The 25309-nt window shown below is 44.4% G+C and overlaps 1 protein-coding gene and 1 long non-coding RNA gene across 2 annotated transcripts; both read right to left on the bottom strand.

Moving 5' to 3' along the window:
* Positions 1–12092: 12092 nt before the first annotated feature.
* LOC133796000 (uncharacterized) lies at positions 12093–13384 on the bottom strand. Its single transcript, XM_062233482.1, has 2 exons — positions 13259–13384; positions 12093–12362 (listed from the first exon to the last, which is right to left on the bottom strand). The coding sequence occupies exons 1-2, from the start codon at positions 13382–13384 to the stop codon at positions 12093–12095; spliced, it is 396 nt and encodes a 131-aa protein (XP_062089466.1).
* A 10535-nt stretch (positions 13385–23919) lies between these two features.
* On the bottom strand, positions 23920–24398 carry LOC133794048 (uncharacterized). Its single transcript, XR_009875099.1, has 2 exons — positions 24324–24398; positions 23920–24150 (listed from the first exon to the last, which is right to left on the bottom strand). It is a non-coding gene; the product is annotated as an uncharacterized LOC133794048 (long non-coding RNA).
* Positions 24399–25309: the final 911 nt, after the last annotated feature.

The raw sequence follows: 25309 nt of genomic DNA, 5'->3' as shown, positions 1-25309 counted from the left end.
CTAGTGGACAACGGGAGCTCGGTGGACATCCTATATCGCCCTGCCTTGGAAAAGATGGGACTGGGCATTCGTCATCTTAAGCCCTGCCAATCATCCCTATACGGATTCACGGGGGACTCAGTGCAACCCCTAGGAATGATCGAATTGACACTCACCATGGGGGAACAACCCCGACAGACTACAGTCATGGATAACTTTGTTGTAGTAGATTGTGCATCAGCTTTCAATGCAGTATTGGGGAGACCATCCCTAAGAGAATTGAAAGCCATAACTTCAATATATCACTTGGTTGTCAAGTTCCCGACTCCAGGAGGCGTCGCTTGTATGAAGGGAGAACAGAGAGAGGCAAGGGAGTGCTACAACACCTCACTCCGTGCGCCTGAGAAACCGCGGGAACCAATGGCCATGGTGATACATGAAGCGCTATGTATGCCCGCGAGGGGTCCGCAGGAGCAGGACCCTCGGATCATGGACGAGTCAAGAGCAGAACCAGTGGAGGAAGTAGAGGAAGTTACGGTGACGGAAGAACCGCTAAGAAAATTGAAGATCGGGAGAAGCCTGCAGAGTGATGTGAAGGAGGAGTTGATAAATTTTTTGAAGGATAACCTTGACGTATTCGCATGGATTCATGAGGATATGGTGGGTATAGACCCCGGTGTGATGTGCCACCATCTGAATATCTCCCCAGAGGCGAGGCCCGTCAGGCAGAAGAGGCGGGCGCTAGGCCCAGAAAGATACGCAGCATTAAAAGAGGAGGTTGACAAGCTGAAGGCCAACGGGTTCATCCGTGAGTCTTTCTACCCTGTGTGGGTATCAAACCCAGTACTCGTGCCGAAGCCAAATGGGAAATGGAGAACCTGCGTCGATTTCACGAACCTGAATAAAGCTTGTCCGAAGGACATCTTCCCACTTCCAAGGATAGACCAGCTAGTAGACGCGACGGCAGGACATGAATTACTGAGTTTCATGGACGCCTACTCAGGATACAACCAGATCCCAATGAACCCAGAAGATGAAGAGCACACATCATTCATTACGGACAAAGGGCTCTACTGTTACAAGGTGATGCCCTTCAGGCAGAAGAACGGGGGTGCCACTTATCAGAGGTTGGTGAATAAAATGTTCGCTAACTAGATAGGGAGGAATATGGAGGTGTATGTGGATGATATGTTAGTGAAGACCAAGGAAGAAACAGAGCTTAACAAGGACCTTGGTGAGATGTTCGACACACTTAGGCAATACCGGATGAAGTTGAATCCCGTCAAGTGCACCTTCGGTGTATCCTCAGGAAAAATCTTGGGCTTCATGGTCAATTCCCGAGGCTTCGAGGCCAATCCTGATAAGATAAAGGCACTAATAGAGATGAGCCCGCCAAAGAACAAGAAGGAAGTGCAGTGCCTAACGGGAAGGGTGGCGGCCCTTAATAGATTTATCTCAAGGTCCACCGATAAGTGCCTCCCCTTCTTTGACATCCTCAAAGGGAGAAAAAAGTTCGCTTGGGATGAAAAATGCGAGGAAGCATTTATCAAGCTGAAGGAGCACTTGGGGAAGCCACCCCTGTTGGAAAAACCTAAGAAAGGCGAGAAGTTGTACCTATACTTGGCAGTGTCTGAGCATGCCATCAGCGCAGCCTTGTTTAAAGGAGAGAAGAAGCAACAACAACCGTGTATTATATCAGCAAGCGTTTGGTGGACGCAAAGAACCGATATCCGGAGATCGAAAAGTTTGCCTATGCGTTAGTTGTGGCTTCAAGGAAGTTGAGGCCTTACTTCCATGCACACAAAATTGAAGTCTTGACGGATAGTCCTTTGAGGTAGGTCTTGCATAAACCTGAGACCTCAGGGAGGCTGATGAAATGGTCGATCGAGTTAAGTCAATTTGACATTGTATATACCCCAAGAGCTTCCATCAATGGACAGGTGCTGGCGGACTATATAGTAGAGCTCACCCATCAGCCGAACGAAGGAAGGAATGAAGAAGGGGAGCAGCCTGTTATGGAGGAGAGCGAGGAGGTTTAGAGGAATGGAGTTTGCATGTTGATGGGGCTTTCTAATGAAGGAGGATCCGGGGCGGGCATCATGATGACCGGGCTCGAGGGACACAGAATGTATTGCGCGATCCAGTTCGGGTTTGAGGCCTCCAATAACAAGGCAGAGTACGAGGCGCTCCTGGCCGGCCTGCGTTTAGCCCAGGAGCTGAGAGTAACGCGCCTTCGTATCTTCAGTGACTCTCAATTGGTAGTGTACCAAGTAAAGGGGGAATACCAGGCGAGGGTACCCAAGATGGCAACCTACTTGGAGAGGGTGAAGGGCTATCTGGGATGGTTGGTGGCATATAACATAGTGCAAATCCCCAGAGAAAAGAATACCCATCCAGACGCACTCACGAAGCTGGCGTCTACCAAGAATGGTGATATCTTAGAGTCGATACCCGTGGAGTACTTACCCAAACCCAGCATCAAAGACGCGGACGTGCATATGATTAGTGTCCCAAGGGAGTCATGGACTGAGCCGATCAAAAGGTACCTGGAAGAAGGAACCTTGCCTGCAGACAAAAATGAGTCACGGAGGTTGGTGTACAGGGCCTCTAGATACACCCTGGTAGATGGGGTCCTTTACAAAAGAGGATTCTCAATGCCACTCCTATGGTGTGTAGAAGAGGAGGAGGCGTGCGCATGACTTTGCCACGAAATGCGACAAATGCCAGAGGCATGCCAACTACCCTCGAAAACCCCCAAGTGAACTGACCAGCATGACCAGCCCCTGGCCCTTCGCTATCTGGGGGATAGACTTGATTGGCGCTCATCCTACAGGCAGGGGTGGAGCGAAATACGCGGTGGTGGCAGTGGACTACTTCACTAAGTGGGTAGAAGCAGAACCCCTCGTGAAGATAACCGCCAAGCACATCACCTCTTTCGTTAACAAATTCATTGTTTGTAGATATGGAGTGCCCTACAAAATTATTTCTGACAATGGTACCCAATTCGAGGGAAGAGCTTTCGAGGAATATTGTAGGGAAAGGGGCATAAGGAGGAGTTTCTCCGCGGTTGTGCACCCACAGGCCAATGGACAGGTGGAGGCCATAAATAGGGTCCTTAAGAAGAACTTGAAGACAAAGCTAGAAAAGATGAAGGGAGCCTAGGTAGATGAGCTACCAAATGTGCTGTGGGCTTACAGAACCACCCCATGCATGACTACTGGGGAGTCCCCGTTCTCCTTGGCCTACGAATGCGAGGCCGTACTCCCGGTTGAGATGCGGGTTGAGTCCCACAGGGTACAGGCGTATGGAGACGAGGCCAACCACATAGCTCTGGCTGAAAACTTGGACATGCTTGAATAGAAGAGAGAAAAAGCACAAATGAGGGTGGCAGTCTACCAACAGCGCGCTGCAAGGTACTACAATTCGAGGGTGCGAGAGAGAACTTTCAGAGTTGGTGACTTGGTGCTGAGGAAGGTACTCCCTAACACACGAGACCCAGGAGCAGGAGTGCTGGGGGCGAACTGGGAGGGGCTCTACCAGGTTGCTCAGTGCATACCCCCGAACACTTACAAGCTGGCGCGCATGGACAACACCATCATACCTCGAGCGTGGAACGCGGAGCACCTTAGGAAGTACTACCAGTAAGGCGCCCACGTTCAGTGGTAAGAGGACAAGTGTTGTACACTATCTTAGTATGATAGAAAAGAATCAAAGAGGTTACTTAGATAACCTCCTGAGTAGGTGTGAGTCTTTTTATTTTATTTTCTATGAAAATCTCATATGTATCGTTGCAACTGTTTGCATGAAACTGTTTGTTATTAATGTGATGAATGAAATTGCATGTTATGGGTGAAACTGTTTGCAACTTCATGTGTTATTTTCCTTCGCTACGTGGGCATCAGCCAAAGTGCCTGCCGAAATAAATTTCACCAGACACTTGGGGGCAGGATAGGAGGCAACAGCATGCGGCTAGCAAGGGGAACCTAAAAAGGGCCCTCTAACGGAGGATCCTAAAAAGGACCCCTTGCCCTCCTAAAAAGGAGGCCCTAAAAGGGACCCTCTACCAAGAGGACCCTAAAAATGACCCCCTGTCAGGAGGACCCTGAAAAGGACCCTATGCACTAGGAGGATCCTAAAAAGAGCCCTCCATCAGGAGGAAGTGACTCTAAAAAAGGACCCTTTGACGGGGGATCCCAGAGGGACCCCCTATACCAGGGCCTCAAACAAAGTCCTTGCAAGGCATCCCTTGGGATCGCAAGGATTAGCTACCCTTGTGAACACCAAGGGAGGCCATAGGGACTTACAAAAAATGAATGGTAACGACAATAATAAGTCTAGAGCGGCCACCAAGCCGCCTAGCCAAAAAGGGTCCCAAAAGAGACCCTTGCAAAAATAGTACTATGAATAACGACGAGAAGGACGCTTCTCGCAAAGAAATAATAAGCGTGCGCAAGAATATATAAAAGGATAGCTAGGACCCAAGGGGTCAAAATATCCTTATAAAAGCAACCAAGAGGCACCAAAAGAGGTCCCAGTGAACCCTTTCACATGGGCTCCAAAGGACCCCTAGCCTGGTAAATAAAAGAGGGGAACCAACCAAACCCCATCATACAGGCTTAAAAGGGCCTCAAATGCAGTAGAATAAGAGATAAATAGAAACACACGTACATATATACATTAAAAATGAAGTTCTTGGAGATAGTACAAGAGTCACCAAAGGAAAATAGTAGTGACAGTCATATTACAATGGTCCGAAGTACAAAAAGCAAAAAAAAAAAAAAGGAAGAAAGCATACACCCATGGAGGGCTAGCCAGCAAATGCTATGAAGTAACTACTTCAGGGCCTCCTAATGTGGGCGCTCCACAGGGCCGCTCGAGACACGGCATGTTCACCAAAAGAAGAGAAGTCGAAATTAGGATCCTGCCTCCACACATTGTAAAGGGCACGGTCTATGGACCTGCGCTCAGTCGTAGCCCTCTCCGCCTCCAAGGAAGCCTTCTCCGCCTCCAAGGAAGCGTTCCTGTCCTGTGCCGACTGTAGTTCGGCCCTGAGGGCCTCGACTTCGGCCTCCAACTGGGTAACTCTCTGCTGCGACGCGGCCGCAAGGGCCTTGGCCTCCTGGAGTTCATGCCTCATGCGTTTAGCCTTGTCCTTTAGCCCCTTGGTCTTGGCCTTTACTTCCTTCCTCTTTAGTATCAAGTCATAAAATTTGGTCTGGACCGTTGACAACTTAGCCGTAGTTTCATTAAGCTCTCCCTCGAGCTCCTGGACCCGGGCTGGAAGGCAGTCCCTCTCAGCAGTAGACGCGGAGAGGTTGCTGGACGAGTCAGCATACTGTAGTGACACGGTGTAGGTCTGCACAAGAAAGTTAACGGCATCAACAATAAGTAACAAAAAGATAAATGCATGTACATTCATACATAATAATAACCGACGCAAGGTGCAGAAACTCACCCAGGCCGCGGCGCGCCTTAGGGTGTCCCCAAGGTCCGACTGAGTCACGTTCCCAAGACCATTCCAGTCAGATACAAGGAGGCTCGAGGCAATTTGAGTGTATCGCTGTCCGTAAGATGTTGCCATCCGAGTCACCCAAGGCTCCCCCTCCGTACTAGGGGCACCTGGTTGGAGGAGGACAGACGACCCGCTCGCCGAAGTGGGAAGGGGCGCAGTGAAGGGGAAAAACTGAGACCCTGGTAGATTAGAGGGGGGCTCTGCAAGGTCGACGTAATCAGCCCCCGGTGATCCAATATTAAGAGGAACCTGAGGGAAGGCGTCGCGGCCATCAGGACTAGGGGAAGCATAACATCCCGGTGCGACGTGTTGGTCCTGAGGTTGGAAGGCCATGTCCTGGTCGTAGGAGCCATAAGGGGGGCACCCCCCGGGGGACAGGGGGTGCTGGTGAGATCCCCCACATTCAAAGGGGGCTTCCTCTGACTCCCCCTCGACCTCACCACCGTCTAGGAACGGCTCGGCCGGCGTAGCCATTGTCTTCTTAGACACAGTAACCGACCACAGGAGCTTGGGGTCTGAGACCGGGGACAACTGGTGGCAGTTGATATTTTCCACTGTGAACAAGAATGTCGCCTTCTTCATGGCGGAGTCTGCATTAATGAGGTCATCCATGACCTTCGCCTCCGACCCAATGACCGAAGGAACAGCAAATTGCTCTGCATGATCCACGCCAGTGTTAGTACAAGCATGAGTACAAAACAGTAAGTTCTAACAAGAAGAAAAGGAGGACCAGGGTACTTACTGGGGCCGGCGCGGAAATCTTCACGGACAGAGAGAGGGCCCTCTACGAAGAAAAAGTCTTGCTTCCATGACCCTGGACTGGACACCGAGCCCTCTATCAAGGGGAGCTCGTTGTTGGCCTTCTGCAGATAGTAGAAGCCCTTGGACTTGGGGGATCCCATGAGGTTGTACAGGAAATGCATCTCTTGTGCCGTTGGGGCGCGTTCAGCCCGTTCCTTGAACCAAACAAAAAGACAACTTAGGGTCAACCAACTGTTGGGTGACAGCTGAAGAGGGGCCAGGTCGAAATAGTTGAGAACCGCTACAAAAAATGGGTGCAAGGGAATGGTGCCACCCGCCTTCAAAATGTGTTCACTCAAAGCCACAAGACCTTTCCTAGGGCAGTCGGCCTGGCATGCCTCCTGAGGAGCATATAAGGCGTATTCCGGGGGAATACGATAGTGCTTCACTATTTCCTTCAATTTGTTCGCGGACACATGCGACACCAGACTGGACGCCAGTAAAGGGGCGTCATCCTCTTCCTGGATAGATACCTGTCGGCGTGCCCTCGACATATCTGCAAAATCAAAAGAAAAATGTGAGGAAGAGACAGAACACTTGACCCTCCATTTTTTCTTCCTAGCAAGAGTTTTCCATCGAGGGAGCGATGGCAGAAGCGCTAAGCTAGGAAAAATTAAGACTAGGGGCTGAGGAGAGGCGGTAGCAGCCCCATAACCACCATCAGGCGAGGAAGGGTTGGGAGGTTCTGGCGGAAGGTGTCCCTCCATAAACTCTAACTCCCACTGCAATTCAAAAAGGGTCATCCTAAGGCGCGCTATATGGTCACTAAGGTCTGGGGGTGAAGGTCCTCCGTCTCCTCTCGACACCAAGCCAATTTCGCTCTACACTACCCAAATTTTGCGCCTAAGTTCAGCAATGTACTCAAGGTGGCGGATGCGGGCCTTCCTTAAGGAGCCATAGTCTTGATGAGGATTGCCCTCAAGGGACTCTGAGCCTGAGGACAGGTCAATAAATTCAGCCCCCGGAGGTATGTCGGACGGGCCGTCACTGGCCATGAGACCTCGTCCCGAAAGCGAAAAGGGGGTTCCCGTATAAATGAGGGGATGGCTACAAAACACAGAGGAATAGGCTTAATATCTCTAGATGCAAGCATCCTAAATGGCCCACTACAGGGTATAAAAAAAAAGGGGCATGTATATGGTCAAATTAACTACAAGCTCAGGCTAAGGTACCCCATCCCGAATAATGCTAGTTTGGACCCGATAAAAAAAAAGGGAGAGAGAGAAAATATACCTCAAGCGGTTAAGAGAGCGAAGTTGGGGTCAAAAGGAGGTCGAGGGGTGAAAAGCACCAAATGGTCGAAAATACGCGTCTGCAAGAATGGACCAAAAAGATGTGTTAGCCACCAAATAGATACTCCAAAAAATTAGCCCATATGTAAAAAATAATAATAATAAAATAAATAAATAAATAAAAAGTGATGAAAATGAATTGAAAAAATAAAATAAAAGAAGCTATGGCAAAAATGAGGTTGTGAGGGATTGAACCCCTTACCTCTTGAAAAAGGAAGGGCTCTCCAAACCAATAAGCCAAGGGAGTGAGGTGAAAATATTAGGCCATGCATGGAGGCCTATTTATAAGAATCAAGGTGAATAGTCTACAAGAGCACCTAAAGGTACTCTCCTAGACTGGGGGGCAAGTGTGAACGCTCAATATTCCTCGCCCTTAAAAGACTCAACATGTATGCTAGGCCCCATAAACGCCCCAAAAATATGGCTGGGTTGGAATGACCCCGAGCCACTGTTGCCACTCGCGCGGCAACTCAGATGGCCTCGCACGCACCAGCACCAGGCAAGGCCCCTCGTCCCGCGCGCGCCCAGCACCAGGCGAGGCCCCATCGTCTCGTGCGCGCAGGCACGGCCCCGTGGCCTCGCAACACGTCCGAAGCAGGCACGACCACGTGGCCTCGCGTCGCGTCCAGCAGGCACGGCCCCGTGGCCTCACGTCGCGTCTGAAGCAGGCACGACCCCGTAGCCTCGCGTCGCGTCCGAAGCAGGCACGGCCCCGTGGCCTCGCGTCGTGTCCAAAGTAGGCACGGCCCCGTGGTCTCGCGTCGCGTCCTAAGCAGGCACGGCCCCATGGCCTCCCGTCGCGTCCAAAGCAGTCACGGCCCTGTGGCCTTGCGTCGCATCCGAAGTAGGCACCGCCCCGTGGCCTCGCGTCGCATCTGAAGCCCCATGGCACGGCCCCATGGCCTCGCATCGGGGCATGCATCCGGCCTCGCGCCCCGAACGCTCCATGCGGTGCGGGGGGTGTACCCCGGGGAGCCACGCCATCAGATGGACCCCAACGCTTAGGGGCCCGGGTAGGAGTTGAATGGAGCGTACTTGTACGTTCCCATGTTGGGTACGGCCCTCAAGACCTTGTACGTCAAAATACGAACACCCGTACCAACGGAGGAGTGGGAATGCAGGGATAAGAGTGATGACCCGTACGTCTACGGCCAGAAGTCAGAGTCGACACCACTACCACCTTCTCCACTATGCCTGTCACCACTCATCAGACATGGGTACGGACAAGTAGTGGAGGCATCCTCCTGACACCTGCCCCTATACTGGATGTACGACCACAACCTTTGAAGCCACTCTCTTGACAGAGTACTTATGTACCCCTTTGGTCCCAGGACCACCATGTACCCAGGGCCATTAGAGCTTACTATAAAATGAACTCTAACCCCACCTGAAGGGGGGTTGGAAGTTTTACTGTAGCAAAGGCTTGAGAGTGAATGAAAGATTGATTGATTTCTCCATTGTTATTCTGTCATTGTTCTTGAGTTATTACTTGGATTTCTATAGCTTTTTTATTGACGATCCTTACTTGATAATTTTTTCCAACTCAACTTAGTTGACGAGTTCTCACCGTCAACAGCTTTCATCCGAGCAGGTATGTCTGTTCGTCATACCGACCAGGTGCTATCCTGGAAAGCGTACCGTGCAGTGACTGTTATTCATTTGTCAAGTGTATTTTGACCAGTCTGCCTGTCATACTAACCAACAAGTTTCTAGGGGCCCTACCGTGTAGTTGAGCCTCTGGAGATAGCATGCCAAGCAGTAACTTGTCGTATACCTTGCAGGTATACACCGACCAACTTGTAGGGGGGTCTACCCATTTTAGTGCCACATCAGATATGCCAATTTTTGGGATAACATTTTCCCCCCAAGTTTGCAATGGTGCTAAGCAGCATGGGAACTTTCTTCTGAAGGTCACCCCGTCCATCATGGTCAGGGGTATATGCTCCTTGCTACGTGGCATATCATCTGGTATAATTAATAGCCTTTGTATTTCCAAGAAATGACCTTTCAGTTTTTCCCGCCTCTTTTTGGAACCATAAAGCTCCATGATGGCTTCTCTTAATAATTGTACTGACGGTTATGCAGTCGTAGAAGAGTGGGCTGATGTGTGTGGCGGTTGAGGAGACGTGACCGGAGGGACATGCTTGCAGCAATTGAGGGGACTGCTGAATGGGTGGTTCCATTAATGCTTGGCATGAGAGTGTCTATTCTTCCTTGTCTATAAATCAGAGCAGTTTTGGAGCTATGCAACTCTGTTTGGAGTTGTGCGACTCTGTAAATCGGAGTTGTTCAATTTTTTTGAATGAGTTGTAACAAAAACTGTTCAACCCTATCTACAGAAATTGTTTTAAGGCTCCTTTTGTTGCTTGGGACATACCGAGCAACGCGCAAGCACTTTAACATTAATAAAAATTAATGTTTCTAAGTCCTTTTAATTATGCGCTTTTTCCTCTGCTTGTTCATGTATGACTATGGTGCCCCCCAAATGATCGAGCACGATTTATAACTCTTGGGTTATCCTCTTGATCACTTGCTAACTAACTAGAGTTTCTTGTAATAACCTATTCCGGACCACTTGGGTTTGCCAAAACCTATAAAGGTTTCATACACTGCCGACAATCCATGAAATAAATCACTAGTTAGCAAGATAATCATTGTAAAAGTAAGGCTTGTAAAAATGGACAAATATCGTGTCTTATTGGTTAAAAATTAACTGTACAAGTTGTGTCACTACAATCATAGATTACATTCATAAATATTAAATATTACAATAAATGGGAAAATCTTGTCCGTGCATAATTAATATAACAAAATTGAGTTGGTCAGTGGTATGGGCAGGTCGTGCCTGTACCGACCAATCAACAATCACTTAAAAGTGATCTTTATTGGTAGTACTTCCTCAGGTGTTCCCCATTCCAGTAACGGGGGACAGGTACTAATTGGAGATCTTGGTCATTGTTAGAGAATATATATTATTGCTTCAATGGAATTATGGAAAAACCAAATACAACTCTATGCAAAAATACAATGGACAAGATAATATTGATTAAATAAGTATTACAACTCAATTGCTCAAAATACAAGTAAATAAAAGATGTAGAAGAAGAAGATTACAAACTCAATACTATAACAATACAAGTAAATAAGAAGAACAAGATCAAAAGAATGAAAACACAAACAAACTCTCACACAACCAAAGTGTAGAGAAGTGGGGATCACCAACTTGAACAAGGTTCAAGACCTTTGTCCAAAAGCTTATTTCCCCCTATTCTCTAAGCACTAAGGGATCTCTCTAGGAAATAGCTCTCTGGAATTATCAAGCCTTTTGATGTATTTTTCAGCCAAGTGCTTTGTGGATGAAAAATGGTGTTTCTTACAAGTGAGCATTAGGCTCCTATTTATAGAGTTTGAGATACCCCTTTGAATTTCAAATTCCACCAACCCCCATGGCTGTTACCAATGTTTAATTGGATGTTTTATGGAATTAAAATAGAGATTTAGGAGTTACTTGGCTGTTGGAAACGTTCAAAATTGGATAAAAACCAAAATTCAAAGAAGCTGTCAGCCACTAGGGCCGCGACGCTTATTCCAGGCACAGCGGCGCTCAGTCAAGTTCAGCCACTAGGGCCGCGATGCTTGTTCCAGGCGCTGCAGCGCTCAGTCAAGTTCAGCAACAAAAATTTCAGTTTTTCCAAAACGTTCCAATTTATTCCCACTTGATTTTGTAACTTCCATACACATTATGGGAGTTAAAATCACATCTCTAACAGCCATATTTCACATATGGCTTTAAGAAATTCAAATAAAAAATGTGTAATATCAAATCTACACATTATTGGGTAATATTTGGGAGTTACAAATTTGTAACTGATTTTGTAACTCCAAAATATGTCACATTTGGACACACACATGTGTCCAATTTTGTGACTCTCAATAATATGTTACAAGGTGTGACAAATCACATTTTGTCACATTATTTAATCTAATATTATATTATATGAAATAATATAACAGTCATAACATGCTAGCTTTTACGTGTTAGGCGGTACTATCTCTGTGACCTGGTAAGGACCTTCCAAGCTTGGCCCTAGCACTCCTGCTGAGGCATCTCGAGTTTTTGGGAATATTCTTCGCAGGACTAGATCTCCCACGTCAAACTTTCATTCCTTAACTCTAGAATTAAAGTACCGGGCAACTTTTTGTTGGTGAGCAACTAGGCGTATATTGGACTTTTCATGTCTTTCTTCAATCTAGTCTAAGGACTCGGCCAACAATTGGTGGTTACAATCTTGGTTGTACACTGTACATCTATGGGAAGGTGGACTCATCTCGACTGGCAGCATTGGATCATACCCATACATGAGTGTAAATGAGGTATCACCAGTAGTCGTTTGCTCGGTAGTCCTATATGACCAGAGTACCTCGGGCACTTTCTCAGGCAAGTTTCGTTTAGCCAGCTCTAGACGCTTCTTCAGGGTGTCTTTTAGAGTTTTGTTAACTGTTTCTACCTACCCATTTGCTTGAGGGTGTGAGACTGCTGAGAACCTTTTTGTGATGTTATGTTTGGCATAGAAATCAGTAAACAGTTGGTTGTCAAACTGAGTGTCGTTGTCAGACACTATCTTTTGGGGTAGAGCAAATATGCAGAGTATATTTTTCACCACAAAGTCCAGTACTTTCTTAGAAGTGATGGGTTCCAGTGGCTCGACTTCCGTCCACTTGGTGAAGTAATCAACTGCCACGATTGCATACTGAACTCCTCCCTTTCCCTTTAGTAACTGACCAATGAGTTCAATTCCCCAAATAGCAAAGGCCCATGGACTCTACATTTGAGTAAGCTCACTTGGGGCTACTCGAGCGATCTTGGCAGATATTTGACACTTGTCACATCTCTGAACATATGTAAAGGCATCTTCGTTCATAGTGGGTAAGAAATAACCTTGCCTTAAAATCTTCTTAGACAGACTTTGCCCCCTGCATGGTTCCCACAAAAACCTTCATGAACTTCCTCCAGCAGTCGTCCTAATTCTTTTTGGTTGACACACCTGAGTAATGGCATGGAGAATCCCCTTCTTTACATAACCCCATCTAGGATTATATACTGAGCAACTTTTCTTATTAATTTTCTAGATTCATTGCCACTATTAGGCAGGATGCCGTGTTCCAGATATACTGCAATCGGGGTTATCCAGGATGGAGTATTGTCTATAAGAAAGAATGGTTCTGGCCGGTTGATACTTGGTTAGACCAGGTATTCTATAGGAGCCAAGTTGACTTTGTCTATCACAGCACTGCTGGCTAGACTAGCCAGTGCATCTGCTGTGGCATTTTGTTCTCTTGGTATCTGTTGGATATTGTATATCTTGAGCTGAGCAAGCAGGTCATTGATCTTGTCAAGACAGGTCATCATTTTTTCTCCCCGAGGAGTGTACTCATCGAGAATTTGATAGACAACCAATTATAAATCACTATATATTTCCAAGACTTCAACCTTCATTCCCTTGCTAACCTCAGCCCCGCGATTAATGCTTCGTACTCTGCTTCATTATTGGATGTTTTAAATCCAAAATGAAGTGCACAGTGGATGCATTGCCCTTCAAGAATGATTAATGTTAGTCTGGCTCCAGACAATCAGTCCGTCAGTAGATGAGCCATCGACGTGCAGCTTCCACACCTGGGGTTCTTCCTCAGAATGAACAGTACTAGACGTTGGGTGCTCGGTGTTCTGCCCAACATCTGTATTGGGCAGTGGTCCAGACTCTGGTGATTGCTCGACTATTTCTTCATCTATTCCTGGCATCCCAGTACATTCAGCTACAAAATCTGCAAGAGCTTGGCCTCTAATGGCTATTCGGGGCTGATAAGTGATTTCATACTGCCCGAGCTCTATAGACCATTTTAGTAACCGACTAGTGATGTCTGGTTTTAGCAGAACTTGGCGCAATGGTTGGTTGGTAAAAACCTTTATGGGATGAGCTTGGAAGTATGGGCGAAGTTTGTGGACGACAAAAGCAGGCAGTAAGTTAATTTTTCAATTAGAGGATTCCTGCTCTCGGCTTCGACTAGCCTTTTACTGTCATAGTAGATTGGATGTTGGATCTTGTTTTCTTCTCTGACCAGGACTGCACTGACAGCATGTTGAGTTACTGCCAGGTATATGCATAGTTCTTCACCCTCCAGAGGTTTTGAAAGGATAGGGGGATGTGTCAGCTGCTGCTTTGGAGCTTGGAAGGCTCGTTCGCACTCTTCACTCCATTTAAATTTCTTTGTGCCTCTAAGGATATTAAAAAACAGAATACACCTATCATTTGATTTGGACATGAATCTGTTGAGTGCTGCTATGCTAACTATTAGACTCTACACGTCCTTGATCCTAGTTGATGAGGGCATGTCCAGTAGTCCCTTTATCTTTTCAAGGTTTGCTTCAATTCCCTGGGAGTTCACTATAATCCTAAAAAAATTTCCCGAACCCACATGAAAGGAGCATTTTAAGGGGTTCAATTTCATTCTATATTGCCTCAAGATATTGAAGCATTCCTCCAAGTCTTCAATGTGCCCCCCAACCTTTTTGGATTTTACCAACATATCATCCACGTAAGCCTCCATGTTATTTCCTATTTGGTCTTTGAACATACGGTTTACTAGTCGCTGGTACGTAGCTTCATCTAAACGACATAACTTTATAACAGTACAGCCCCACATCCGTGCAAAAGTTGGTGTGCTCCTGGTCGGGCGGATGTATACTTATCTGGTTGTATCCTGAATAGGCATCCATAAAAGTTAAGATATCGTGGTCGGCTGTAGCGTCCACCAGCTAGTCAACTCTCAAAAGTTGGAAGAAGTCCTTCGAGCATGCATTATTTAAATCAGTTAAATCTATGCACACCCTCCACTTTTTATTAAGCTTCGGTACCAGTATGCGATTGAACACCCATACTGGGTAGAAAACTTCCCTATTGAAGTCGTTATTTTGTAGCTTCTCAACTTCTTCCTTCAATGTCTTTGCCCTCGCTGGATCCAGTAACCTCCTTTTCTGTTGTATGAGCTTAAAGTGTTTGGTATCGATGTTGAGAGCGTGGCTTATAATGGTTGGGCAGATCCCTGCCATGTCATCATGAGACCAGGCCAACACATCTTGGTTGTTCCATAGGAACTGGATCAAGGCAGATCTTATGTTCCCAAACAATCCATTTCCTACCTTGACCACCCTGGTCAGATGTTTTGGGTCAATCGGGACCTCTTCTAATTCTTCGACTTGGCTCACCCCCGTATAAATATCCCCAAAACGAGGGTCTATGTCTTCCCCTCGTTTTGGGCTGCATCCTATTTTTGGTGACTGGGCCCTACAGGCTGTGCGGTGCAGGCTGCCTTCCCTGCCTTTTTTACCGACGAATTATAACATTCTCTAGCCACCAATTAGTTCCTTTTAAGACATCCTATACTTGCTCGGGTTAGGAATTTGAAGAGAGGATGGAAGACTGAAGTGACTGCTCGGAGGTCATATAAGGTTGGTCGGCCTATCATGGCATTGTACAGAGAAGGGATGTCAATTACCACAAACAAAGACATTACAGTGTTGCTGTTAGGTGTTGTTCCCACTGTCAAAGGCAACCTTATGCTTCCTGCCGGGGCCATGCCATTCCCTGTAAACCCATACAACAACTGCTCACATGGTTCCAGATCTCTGATTCTTAAATTCATCTTGTCCAGGGTACTTTTGAATAGGATGTTGGCATATTACCCATGGCCAATCATTGTTCGGGCTACGATCATGTTAGCGATCTGTACCTCTACAACCAACGGATCATTATGCGGATGATGTACGTGCCTTATGTCTTCCTCGCCGAATGTGATGGGCTCACACTCGTAGCGAGGATGTTTGGGAGTATGCTCCTGGACAACTAGTACACCTTCCTTGTCATCATTTTGAATTTGATAGGTATGGGCAGCTGATTAATATGGTCTTAACATGGGGAACCTCTCTGCCTCTCCATTTCAATATCTGTTAATTTGGGGGTTGTCAAGTCCCTTACCAGTCAAGTTAACAGATCCAGTTGGGCTTGGATGTAAGGGTCTGCAGCTGCCTGGGGCTATGCTGCATTGTGGACCTCATCCATTCTCGGATCCCGAACAGGCTCGGGCGAAGCTATGCTGTTCAAATCTTAATTTTCCCTACTGCGATTAAGAGCATCTTGAAGGTCTTCACCTCCCATGGGGCTCATTCAGTTGAAAATGAAGTTTGGCAGTGGTTTTCCCCCGACATTCTATCTGTCTGCTCGGCCTGGTACTAGAGGCACTCCCTGGAACCCTCCACCTCGAGGTGGTTGGTTGTTTGGGATATCCTACCCTTGTAGGACAAACGGTCCTTTGGGATGGTTATCTCTCTGACCTTGATTATTTTATTGGCAAACTTTGCTTGCTGTCTCATCATGGTCATACCCATCAGCATAATGGGGCTTGTATGTGCTACTAACCTTATGCTCATTACTTCGGGACCTTGGTCAGTATTCTTGATGATGTCTGTACCGACCAGGTTGTTGCTTATGGTTTTGGGGTTGACCACTCCTATTCATTGCTAGAGCTCGGGGATTGCCATCTCATCGTGCAACACTAGGATTCCTGTCATGGCCACTGCCCTTAGATCTTGGCCAAAAATTTCTGGCTAGGTTCTGTCCCATGCCATGACTGGGCAAGACCTGCTCGTCCACTAGTAAAGGTTGCCTATTGTTGTTGGCCTGAGCACCCCAACCAAATCTATGACTCCTGGTCAGACCCTAATTCCCATTCTAAGGTTGAGCCTCTGGCCCATGCACGCCACCTTCACCAAAACCAAAAACGAGAGGACATTGTTTGTTTTGGGCAGTAGTTCCAGTTGCAGTTCCCATACTTTGGGTTTGCTGCTATGGCATATTGTTGCAGATGGATTCAGTCGCTTCCCGAGTCTAGCGCTCCATGTCCTCCTGGCGGGCCTGCACTTCCCGGGCATGTCGATCCATCCATTCATGAAATTATCTCTATTTTTCGAAAGCTTCATTAAGGGCCTCTTGCGTAGTGGCTCGCCCCTGGTTCATGGAGGCAAGATGATCTTGCATCTGCCCAATGACTTCCCTTATCTAATTACTTTCAGGGTCAAGTCCTTCAATATCTATGTGGGGCTCATACTGTCCAGGACCTTTAGCTCTAGGTCCTGGCTTGTTGGTACCTCGTGCAGCAGCTCCACCTGATGTTCCTACATGGGTGATTCCAGCAAAGGCAGCAGCTCCGCATCCTATTGCGGTGGGCCTAGCAGTGTACCCCTTGACACTAGATGGATTCCTAGGCAGCAAGTCACTTCGCTGCCCATTGAAATTTCTCATTGATGGGACTTGGTGAGAGACTTTAGCCTCGGGCTCTGGAGGCTCTTGGCTTGACCTTTTGGTTGAGACTACCATCCTTGCAGCAATAGAATCTGAATGTGATTGTCTTAGGCTCTCAATGAAAGCACCAAAATGTTGACTAGTTTTTTAGCAAATCGACGCAGAGTCAAATAATTAATTAGAGAGTTTTCAATTAGACAATTAATTAACAATAAATGGGCCAAGAACCTAGTAATAATGAGCAATAAATAATAGAGAACACCAGGATTTATAAAGGTTCAGCCCCAAATATTGGAAATGACCTACGTCCTCTTAGATTTTTATTAATCTTGAAGGTTTACACAAGATCACAAGGGATTACAAGTGGATTTCTATGTGTAAAAGACAATACAATATGGCAGAATCACTGTTGAGTACCAAGCCAAGCTGCTCGGTATTTTTTTGGTGCTGGCTGGAAGTCTATTTTTGTGTGTCTGTTTTTCTCCATTGTGGTGGAAAGTTTGTATTTATATTGTTCCTCTCGCCCAAGGGTTGCGCCTGAGCATAATTGATGGGGAAATATCCCTTCCTTTTTGCAGGTAGTTGCTGTCCTATTGTTCAGGAGCCTTCACTAAGTTTTTAGGGCTGTTAGGTGCTCTTTGCGGGTGGTTGGGCAATTCCTGTGGAGTGCTAATGGAGAGTGTAACTAATTTCATCCAACCAGGTATGTTTGTTCGTCATACCAATCAGGTTCTATCCTGGCAAACGTACCGAGCAGTGACTGTTATTCATTTGTCAAGTGTATTCCGACCAATTTGCTTGTCATACTGACCAGCAAATTTCTGGAGGTCCTGCCGAGCAGCTATGCCTCTAGAGATAGCATGCCAAGCAGTAACTTGTCATATACCCTACACGTATACACCGACCAACTTGCCAGGGGGTCTACCCAGTCTGCTCCACATGCCCAACTTTAGTGCCACGTTAGATATGCCAATTTTTGGGATAACATCAAGAAGTAGTTTTGCATGATAAGGAAACATACTAAAAGAAATTCTGAGTAGTATACCTGAATTACAATTTCTAGTCACTACATTCTAAAGAACTACTACTACACTCACTATTTTTCTTGAAGAAGTCAAAGCTAAAACTATTGGTCGTAAAATTAAAATTGTTGTCCCTATCGAATAGATGATAAGGGATGGGTAGTTTATCTTAGATTAAAAAATCTATTCCGTTCTCATCGGAGGATTCGAGTATAGGACCAACATATTCAGGTAATTTTTATTTTCCTCTCCCATGCGGGGGAGGAATATTAGCTGAACGAGTGTTGGGGTTGGGTTCTCGAATGGTCACTCCCATTGGTCGACCCCTTTGGGGTTGTGACACATCTTGTTGCTGCTTAGGATTTTATTGTTATTCAGTGCCCTCTCTAGTGGAACTCCCCGCAGTGCATCCCCTCACTTCTTGGTGAGGTTCTAATAGGCCGACCAACCTCAAATTGCTCTTTGTGACCAGGGCTACAACTCTTATCTCCATTTCTTGAGTAGGGTTCGGTCGGTACCATGGACCTAGGCATAATGCAAACCGACTAAGAACAAGGAAAAGATGCAAAATGACTAGAAGAATGTCAAGCAGAGATTAAATATTTTATCTCCTTGCATGAAGGCTAGGTTGTCTGCGACCAGGTCGGTCGTGAGAAAGTACTCTTGAAAGTACTTTCCCACCTTGGATTTATAGGTTATATCACTCAAGAATGTGCGATAGGATTCCTGGTGATAGAAGTTGAAGGACCTCGTGTTGCTTTGGTTGAGGTTTGATTTGAGATCGAACAAGTAGTTGATCTCATGAGGGGTAGCCACATGCCATTTCTTGTGATTATACAGGATATAGAGTGTTGAAAGTACTCTATATCCGTTGGGATTATTTGGAATGGGGAAACCTCGAAATAATTGGCCACCCCTTAGAAAAATTTGTGGAAAGGCAAGATTATCTTTGCTTCTATGTGATATCGCGACCATGCACTATAGGCACATCCGGGCACATTTACCCTCTCGTTGGGTATGGGCTTTTACAAGGTAATCCCAAGAAGCCTGTATTTCTTGGGGTACTTAGCCACCATCCTGTTTGATATAACGCTCGTAGGGGCGATATTCCAGGATACCTCTATTCGTGGCCCTTCATGTGGACCGGCCTTGGGCTGAATCTCTGGTGGTGCAAATTTCAAAGGTTGAGGATCATTTGAAGGACTCTCAGTATTGGTTGCTGGCTGGCTGGTAGGTGAGTTTGTGGTTTTTCTTTTTCTTTGGAAGTTCTTGTGGAAGGCTGGTCGTAGGAAATGGGGGTGGTGCCGGAGTCATTGGAAAAAGCAGAGAAGGTTGATCTTGATCCTTGAAAAGCAGAGTGAGAAGATCGTTGTCTATTGGTCTCTCACCTCCCCAGGGATCATTCATGAAGATCTGAGAAGAGTAAAGGGGAAGTGAAAATCTACGACCAACAGATAGAAGAAAAATAAAAGTAAGGATAGCGATGCTCGTGTATAAAAGTTAAGCTTTTATACGACCAGCAACATCCCGATAAAAACACAATAAACATGCGAGCAGGTTAGAAAAATGGATCAAAAAGCTAATGTGAAAAGTTTTTTCGGAAAAACTTTTCAACACTGAAAATAGGCAGGAAAAACCCAATTTTCCTGAAATACCCAAAATCGAATTTTTACTTCGATTTTAGACCCGAAATCAGTGTAAATATACCACATATTCCTTCTAAACATTTTTTTGCACATTAAATTTCTTAAAATCCCTATTCTAGCATAGTTATTCTATGTGTTTTTTTTTCCTAAACCCGATTTACCCAAAACTCGCCAAGAACAGTGTAAACCAGTTACGAAAGTAGGTAAATCACAACCAAAATGCATGAAGATTGCTACAAAAATAAGAGTAGGGCGTTGAAAACTTACTTGAAGTATGGATTGTGGAAGACATCACTAAGGTTTTTCTTGAAGATGCTCGAGGATGCCTCAGATCGTACTGGAATCTCTGGGTTTCTTGGAGGTTTTTTTTAAGCGTTCTTGAAGAGAGAGAAGGTTTGGGTAAAAAATGAAAAAGGGTGAAGGGACTTATATTTATACTGCTCGGAGCATTAATGGAAAGTAATGATGAGAATAGGGTTTTGATGCATGAGGAATCGTAATAACCGTCTAAACGTGTCTGGGGAACCAAAAGAACAATGATTACTTACCTTTTCGAGCAAGTAAGTATTGACAGATGTGAGAGGCTAACTAGATTGCTGGTCGAATAAGTTTATTAAATGCTGATGTATTAAAATAAACTTGGGGGCAAATGTTTCCCTAAAATATTTGCATGATGATGTGGCATGTTTAAGATTTGCATGGACGATACGTGACTGGTTATTGGTGAAGACCTGGTCGACCAACGACCAGGGTATCAAGAAGAAATTGAGCTACCCGATAGGCACAAGGAATATGCTGAGTAGTAAGGAAGAAGATATGCTGACATATCCGACTAGATCTGCTCGTAGGGCTGAAGCCAGCATTTAGATACGGTTATGAGTTAGATATTTCAAGGATATTTAATTCTATCTATATGTAAATATCATTAATTTTGTTATTATTTAAATATGCTTGTAGCACAAGTTTAGGATGGCCCATAGGCCCATATGTATAGTCCTAAACCTATAAATAGGACTCATGGGATTCATTTAGAGGAGAGGCAGTATTTTTTATTCAGAGAGAGAACAAGTGTTTTTTTACACTATTCTTTGTATTCAACTTTGGAGCTTGTGAAACTTAGCGAATCCTAGTTCGTTGATCGCAGGATTTGTACTTTACATCAATAAAAAGACTAAGTGGGCGTAGGTTATTACTAATCTTTGGGACCGAACCACTATAAAATCATTGTATCATTTTAGTTCATGTGTTCAAGCCTATAATTCTTATCGTTTTTAGTGACTCCATGTCATTGACCAAATCGAGGGTCAACACGCATAAACCAATTTGATACTCTCGTTCTGAATTGAAATCCATGTCTACTCAAATTTAGCATATTTAAATATCACTTTTCAGATTTTGATTCCAATTCATAAATTGTATGTAAAAGGTGCGCAATCAATCACATACACAATAAACACAAATTTAGTAAATTTTAGATAAAGAAGAAATAGATAAATGCATTAAATCATAATAGAGTTTTAAGAGAGTCAATTAGAAACCCTAATAATGAACTTAGTTCATAAACATGACTATGAAATCCAGAATACTAGAGTTTAACATAAAGAAAATAAGTGAAAAAGAAAAAGAATTGTAGATTAAATCTCTGAAATTGCTCCCAACGTGTTCTCCTTACTTCCTCTGATAAAAAACCAGCCTCTTGCCTCCTTCCTTATTTTCTCCTCCCCCTTGCTTCCTTTCAGAACATTCTTTCTAAAACTCTTTAACCCTAATCTTTCCTGTTAAAAGTCACAATCGCCCTTATTTTCAAAATGCGTACATACAAAAGTGCCACGGCTCAACTTTCTTGCACAGCGACCCTATCACGATAGACCCAAATTGAAGAGCCTCTAATTTTGATGGCACTGCGGCTCAAAAGGATATCGCTACAGCCTAGCAATAAAACCCCACAGCTCGAAATATGCACTTAAAACAACTCTCTCACTAAACCAGCGCCACAGTCCAACTTCAAGAGACGCAGCTCAAAATAGCTTTTTTTTTTAGAACATCAACTTTTAAATCTTTCTTGCGACCCTTGATCTCTTCTAAAGTGCCCCAACATGACCAAACACCATTTAATGGAAGAAATCCATCATTTATCTTTGAATTAGCCCTCAGTTACACAACATCCACACTAACCATTGAGTTATAGCTAAAACCTGAAAACAAACAAAACACAAGAATAATTATGCACCAAAAAAACTTAAAAGATTAAAAACACACCCTTAAAACCTACTCTAAAATAGACTTATCACACCTCGACCACCATTACTGGCTGCTTGAGGGACAGATTGTAGCATTGCCTCACCTCTTTTTGGTCTCCTAGGACTATGCCGATCCACGGGAAACTTCATGCAGAGACGTCGAATGGAGGTGACTGCCCAAACTCCACTAAGGTCGGACGCCCCAAGATGGCATTATATGTCGATGAACAATCCACCACCACGAAGGTGCAGGAGATAAAATTTTGGCGAGATACCTCTCCAAGCATCATGGGCAGCTTGATTTGGCCCATCAGTATGAGACCTTCCCCCGAGAACCCATATAGAGTCGAGGTGCATAGGGATAATTCGCTTATGGTTAGCCCGATTTTCTCATAGGTTGACTTGAATAGGATGTTCACTGAACTCTTGTTGTCCACCAAGATCTAATCCACCATCTTATTGGAAAATTTTCTCTCGATCACCAAAGGATCGTGGTGTGGAAAGTGCACTCTCCGAGCGCATCCTCAGAGAATGTGATGACTTGGTCGATCCTCCTGGGCATTTGGGTGGGAAATCGAGCTAATGCCAACACTTCACCATCATAGTTTAACGTATGTGCATACCTATTCTGCGAGCCTCGGGAGGTGCCTCCAAGTGGGGTCCTCAAGAGATGGTCCCCACATGCCGATTCATCGGGGGAGGTCCATGGACTATCTGTTGTTGTGGAGCTACGAGTTCCGTACTCGGATCCTGGGGGCTATGGGTTGTACAGGGGTTACCGCAGCCGGGGCTTGAGCCTGACGTGCTCCATCTTGAGCATACTGGCAAAGGTGTCCCAACTTGATGAGGTTCTTTTTATCTCATCCTTGAGTTGGAGACACTCAATGGTGTGGTGCCCCGCATCATTATGAAAACGACAAAACTTGTTGGGATTCTCACCTTTCCCTGTCTCTCCGAATGGGTTGTGGCTTCCAGTAATGGACGTGCTTTTCCGTGGCCACAAAGATGTTCTCTTAAGAGTCCACTAAGTTAGTGTACTTGGAGAACTATGAAACATACTTCTCTTCAGGGACAGTTACCTGTACTTTATGCACTGCCCCATTTCCCTTGGGCTTTCTGCCCTTGCCTTTGCCCCCGCGCCTATTACCATCGGGGGACTAGCTGGGTACTGCGGACTGGGATGGAGCATCAACTTTAACACTGAATGCAGTTTAATAAACACTGTACCCAGTGGGCGTTGCTCCATATCCTATTGGAGCAACATTGAAACCAGCGGGTGGCACATTACTATAGTCAGCTGACGAGACAATTGGACTGGACTGGACTGGGCTCCCGTCACACTTGGTTGGACAGGAGCATAGGGTGGATACTGGGTCCCTGAGGCCACGAGGCATGGCATCGTCAGAGTGGAAAAGACGATGGGCCCCCCCAAATGCTCTGATCAAGGTATCTTCCAAGCTAATATATTTTTGTGCTCAACGAATGAAGTTGTCGAGCCTTTGGCATCCTCTCTGCTGGAGGTCTTCCCATTACGGGGACCCTGCATAGATGCCAGTTTGTAAGGCCATCAGCTGCTAGCCGTCATCAATCATCTTGATGCTCGTAGCTTCCTCTCACTACAAGAAAAAATGCTTTTAATAACACGAAAAATGTGTTATCAAAACATACGATAACACTTTCTGATTTGTTAAGACCGACTATGTTATCGTAGGTCAGGGTACTTTACATAACACTTTATCAGTGTTATACAGATGTGTTATTGTACTGTCAACGATAACACAATTTCTGTGTTATTTTAATATATAGATAAGTGTTTAATTATGTTATTTATAGTCGATTATATAACACTTTTTTTGTGTTATACTACACTTTAGTATAACACTTTTTTTGTGTTATACTACACTTTAGTATAACACTTTTTTTGTGTTATGCTATACTTTAGGATAACACTTTTTTTGTGTTATACTACACTTTAGTATAACACATGTGTTATATTAGCTTAGAGAAACATAATCTTTTTTTACTTACGCAAAACTAAGAAAACAAATATGAAAGTTGAAGCCAAATAAGGTAACATAAATAGATTTTTATTAATTACTCAAATGTAATTACAATATTTAGTCTACTAGTCTAGACTTAAGAAATCATATTACAACATAATTTATGCCCAATTCAGATTCCTTTATCACTAAATACAAAACAAGAAATGTATACAAAAATTAGTGAAATACATTCTTCCATTCTAAAGGCCTCAACTACAAATGTTGTCAAGAATTGCTCCAAAGAAATCATCTCAATATACCTGCACATTGTAAAAAAAGTCATTTTATTATTAAGAACATAAGACTTAAGCTAGTTTCCACCTGTAAGCATATAAAGTTTAAATAAGCAACTCAACTCAACTCAAGCAAACATCTCTTTTATCATACATAGAATAAGCATAACAGATCAGTGGAAATAAAAGTTTATATATACCTGAGGAAGAAAAGCTTTTCTAATGCCAAAATTTGTATCAACATCCAGACGACCTCCAATACTTACTGGGATAGCTTGTCTATATCTACATCCCCCAGTGGTTGTAACACCCTGACATACATAAACTAAACACAAATTAGAGTGGCTTTTAATTGAGATTGTATGATATACATGTTATGGCAATGTACTAAAAGGAGTAGAACAAAAATAACCCAGAAGTTTTTTTCAACACCATTTTCACTGTGATCATTTACAACCCAGAAAAGTATGCAATCCTCACCAAACTTGATGAAAGCTATAAAATTCTGCTTGAGAAAAGGTTTGTGTTTAAGCCATGGAACAAATAAACAAACAAAGTTTCAAACCAATAAACATTACAATACAATACTTTGAATCAGATTCAATACATATAGGAAATTCTAGAATGTGCTCATAGAATCAAGCATACAAAATAGAGAACTTGTGCTAGTAACAGGAAAATAAAACGCAGCAAATTTATATAGAAAGAAAGCACTTTAAAAAAAAATCGACATGTCCTCCATAAGAAATCAAAAAACATTTTACAAGTCCTCTAAAGCAAACCACAGAGACATACCTATATAAGTATGAATTCAGTAGCTTATAACAGATAGAAAATCTACAATTATATCCAAATATATATGTATGAATGCAGTAGCTTATAACATAAGGTCTAAAATTATGTATATATATCTATGTATGGATACGGCTAAAATTTAGAGAAAGCAGGATGACTTTTAAGCTGCAAATGGAATTAAAAAAAACAGAGATATTATGCTACCTAAAATTTATGAAAAACTGAAAGAAAGTGAACAAGTTCCAGTTAAGATTTTAGTTAAAATGAGCCCTCAAAGAGCTTAATATATAAGTTTATACCCAAAAGTAGAAAAAAAAAATGCAATATGGATTAGCGCTAGACTTGAACGCTGAAAATGGAGACAGCTAACCTCATTTTGGCATGTTGAAGT

The sequence above is a fragment of the Humulus lupulus genome, chromosome 8 (assembly GCF_963169125.1).
Source record: "Humulus lupulus chromosome 8, drHumLupu1.1, whole genome shotgun sequence".
In the NCBI taxonomy this organism is placed as follows: Eukaryota; Viridiplantae; Streptophyta; class Magnoliopsida; order Rosales; family Cannabaceae; genus Humulus; species Humulus lupulus.
Note: the sequence above shows the minus strand (reverse complement) of the source record. Positions and strands in the feature narration are given on the sequence as shown.

Coding starts and splice junctions, on each gene's coding strand:
- LOC133796000 (XM_062233482.1), bottom strand. CDS start 13,384: ATGCCAGGAATAGATGAAGAAATAGTCGAGCAATCACCAGAGTCTGGA. Junction 12,363..13,258: donor ATTCTGAGGAAGAACCCCAG/GTGTGGAAGCTG, acceptor CTCATTGGTCAG/TTACTAAAGGGAAAGGGAGG.